This window comes from Anarrhichthys ocellatus, unplaced genomic scaffold (assembly GCF_004355925.1).
Source record: "Anarrhichthys ocellatus isolate YVR2014 unplaced genomic scaffold, GSC_Weel_1.0 scaffold8392, whole genome shotgun sequence".
Classification (NCBI taxonomy): domain Eukaryota; kingdom Metazoa; phylum Chordata; class Actinopteri; order Perciformes; family Anarhichadidae; genus Anarrhichthys; species Anarrhichthys ocellatus.
This window is the reverse complement of record NW_022288366.1, coordinates 1-1,773: the sequence shown is the minus strand read 5'-3', so window position 1 is coordinate 1,773 and position 1,773 is coordinate 1. Positions and strand designations below refer to the sequence as shown.

Below are 1,773 nucleotides of genomic sequence, written 5' to 3'. Positions count from 1 at the left end.
TCCCTCGCTTGTTGAGTAACGTTTTTACTCCAATCACAGAGCGGTACATCCACTATATCGACTGCGTCGCTCAGGCTTTTTGCGGTCACTTTAACGCAGGCGCCTCCCACACGGTGCTCATGATCATGGCCTTCGACCGCTACGTGGCCATCTGCAGCCCTCTGCGATACGCCGCCATCATGACCAGCAGGACGGTGGTGAAGCTGTCGGCGTGGACGGTGGCGTTGTTGATGGTGGGGATCCTCTTGGGGCTCAGCATCCGCCTGTCCCGCTGAAGGCAGACTGTACTCAACCCGTTCTGTGACAACGCTTCCTTGTTCAAGCTCTCCTGTGAGAGCGTCCTCGCCAACAACATCTACGGCCTCGGCTACACGGTGGTGCTGCTGGGCTCCTCCCTCGGCAGCGTGATGCTCACCTACCTGAAGATTGCCGTCGTGTGTTTGAGCAGCAGGAACAAGTCTCTGAACGGCAAAGGGCTGCAGACCTGCGCCACACACCTGGCCGTGATGATAAATAAAAAGTACGTTAACATAAATATTTAGAGTTTGACTTGTTTCTCAACTGATTTCAATAATTATAAGATTCATACAGCGCTTCTCCAGTACTTAAAATGAGGGGAAGGGCTAAGAGAAAGCAGTGGAGAAGTTGTTGACCGTCACCATCTTGGCTTCTGACTGTCACCATCTTGGTTTTTGACCATCGCCATCTTGGTTTTTGACCATTGCCATCTTGGTTTTTGACCATCGCCATCTTGGTTTTTGACCGTCGCCATCTTGGTTTCTGAACGTCGCCATCTTGGTTTTTGAACGTCACCATCTTGGTTTTTGACCGTCGCCATCTTGGTTTCTGAACGTCGCCATCTTGGTTTTTCAACATCGCCATCTTGGTTTCTGACTGTCCTCGTCTTGGTTTTTGACCTTTTTCATTTGTTTTTTAGCTGTAGTCAAATTTAAAATCGGTGTCCATGTGTATGAATAAATAGATATTGTGACTATTTAACAAACTGCCATGAGACTGTGTTGACACTTGTTGAAAATAATCACGTCCTATTAAGTTGTCAAGTGGGGCAGCAGGGTAAGAGTTCAGTGATTTATAGTCAAGATAGATTAGCTTACATGTACAGTAGGTGCAGGTGCAGGTTCATGTCCTGGTTATGGTCCAGGTCCAAGTTCATGCTCAGGCTAGGTGCAAGTTTATGTCCATGTCCAGATGTAGCTGCAAGTCCAGGCCCAGGCTCAGTTGCAAGTCCAGGTTTAGGTCTAGGTCCAGCTCTAGGTCCAGGTCTAGGTGGCTGGAGAGTATCAGCATGAGGAAACATTAACATCTGGCAGGGAATAAGTGGAAAAAAGGCTGGTTGAGTACTGCATGCTGATGAGAGAAAGTGGAAACAGGTAAGCAGAGGGGCGCTGACTGGGACAGTTGGGAGCTTACTGGGACAGTTGGGAACTTACTGGGACAGTTGGAATCTTACTGGGACAGTTGGGAGCTTACTGGAACAGTGGTGATATTCCTGGGACAGTTGTGATCTTACTGGGACAGTTGGGAGCTTACTGGGACAGTTGGGATCTTACTGGGACAGTTGGGAGCTTACTGGGACAGTTGTGATCTTACTGGGACAGTTGGGAGCTTACTGGGACAGTTGTGATCTTACTGGGACAGTTGGGATCTTACTGGGACAGTTGTGATATTACTGGGACAGTTGGGAGCTTACTGGGACAGTTGGGAACTTACTGGGACAGTTGGGATCTTACTGGGACAGTTGGGATCTTACTG

The 1,773-nt window shown here is 48.8% G+C and overlaps 1 protein-coding gene across 1 annotated transcript; it reads left to right on the top strand.

Moving 5' to 3' along the window:
* Positions 1-8: 8 nt before the first annotated feature.
* Positions 9-741, top strand: LOC116380695 (olfactory receptor 52N5-like; the record flags this gene model as incomplete). The annotated part of the gene is given in 2 exon segments (XM_031842590.1): positions 9-513; positions 707-741. Coding segments are annotated over 2 exon segments (540 nt in total), but the record flags the coding sequence as incomplete, so codon positions are not given.
* Positions 742-1,773: the final 1,032 nt, after the last annotated feature.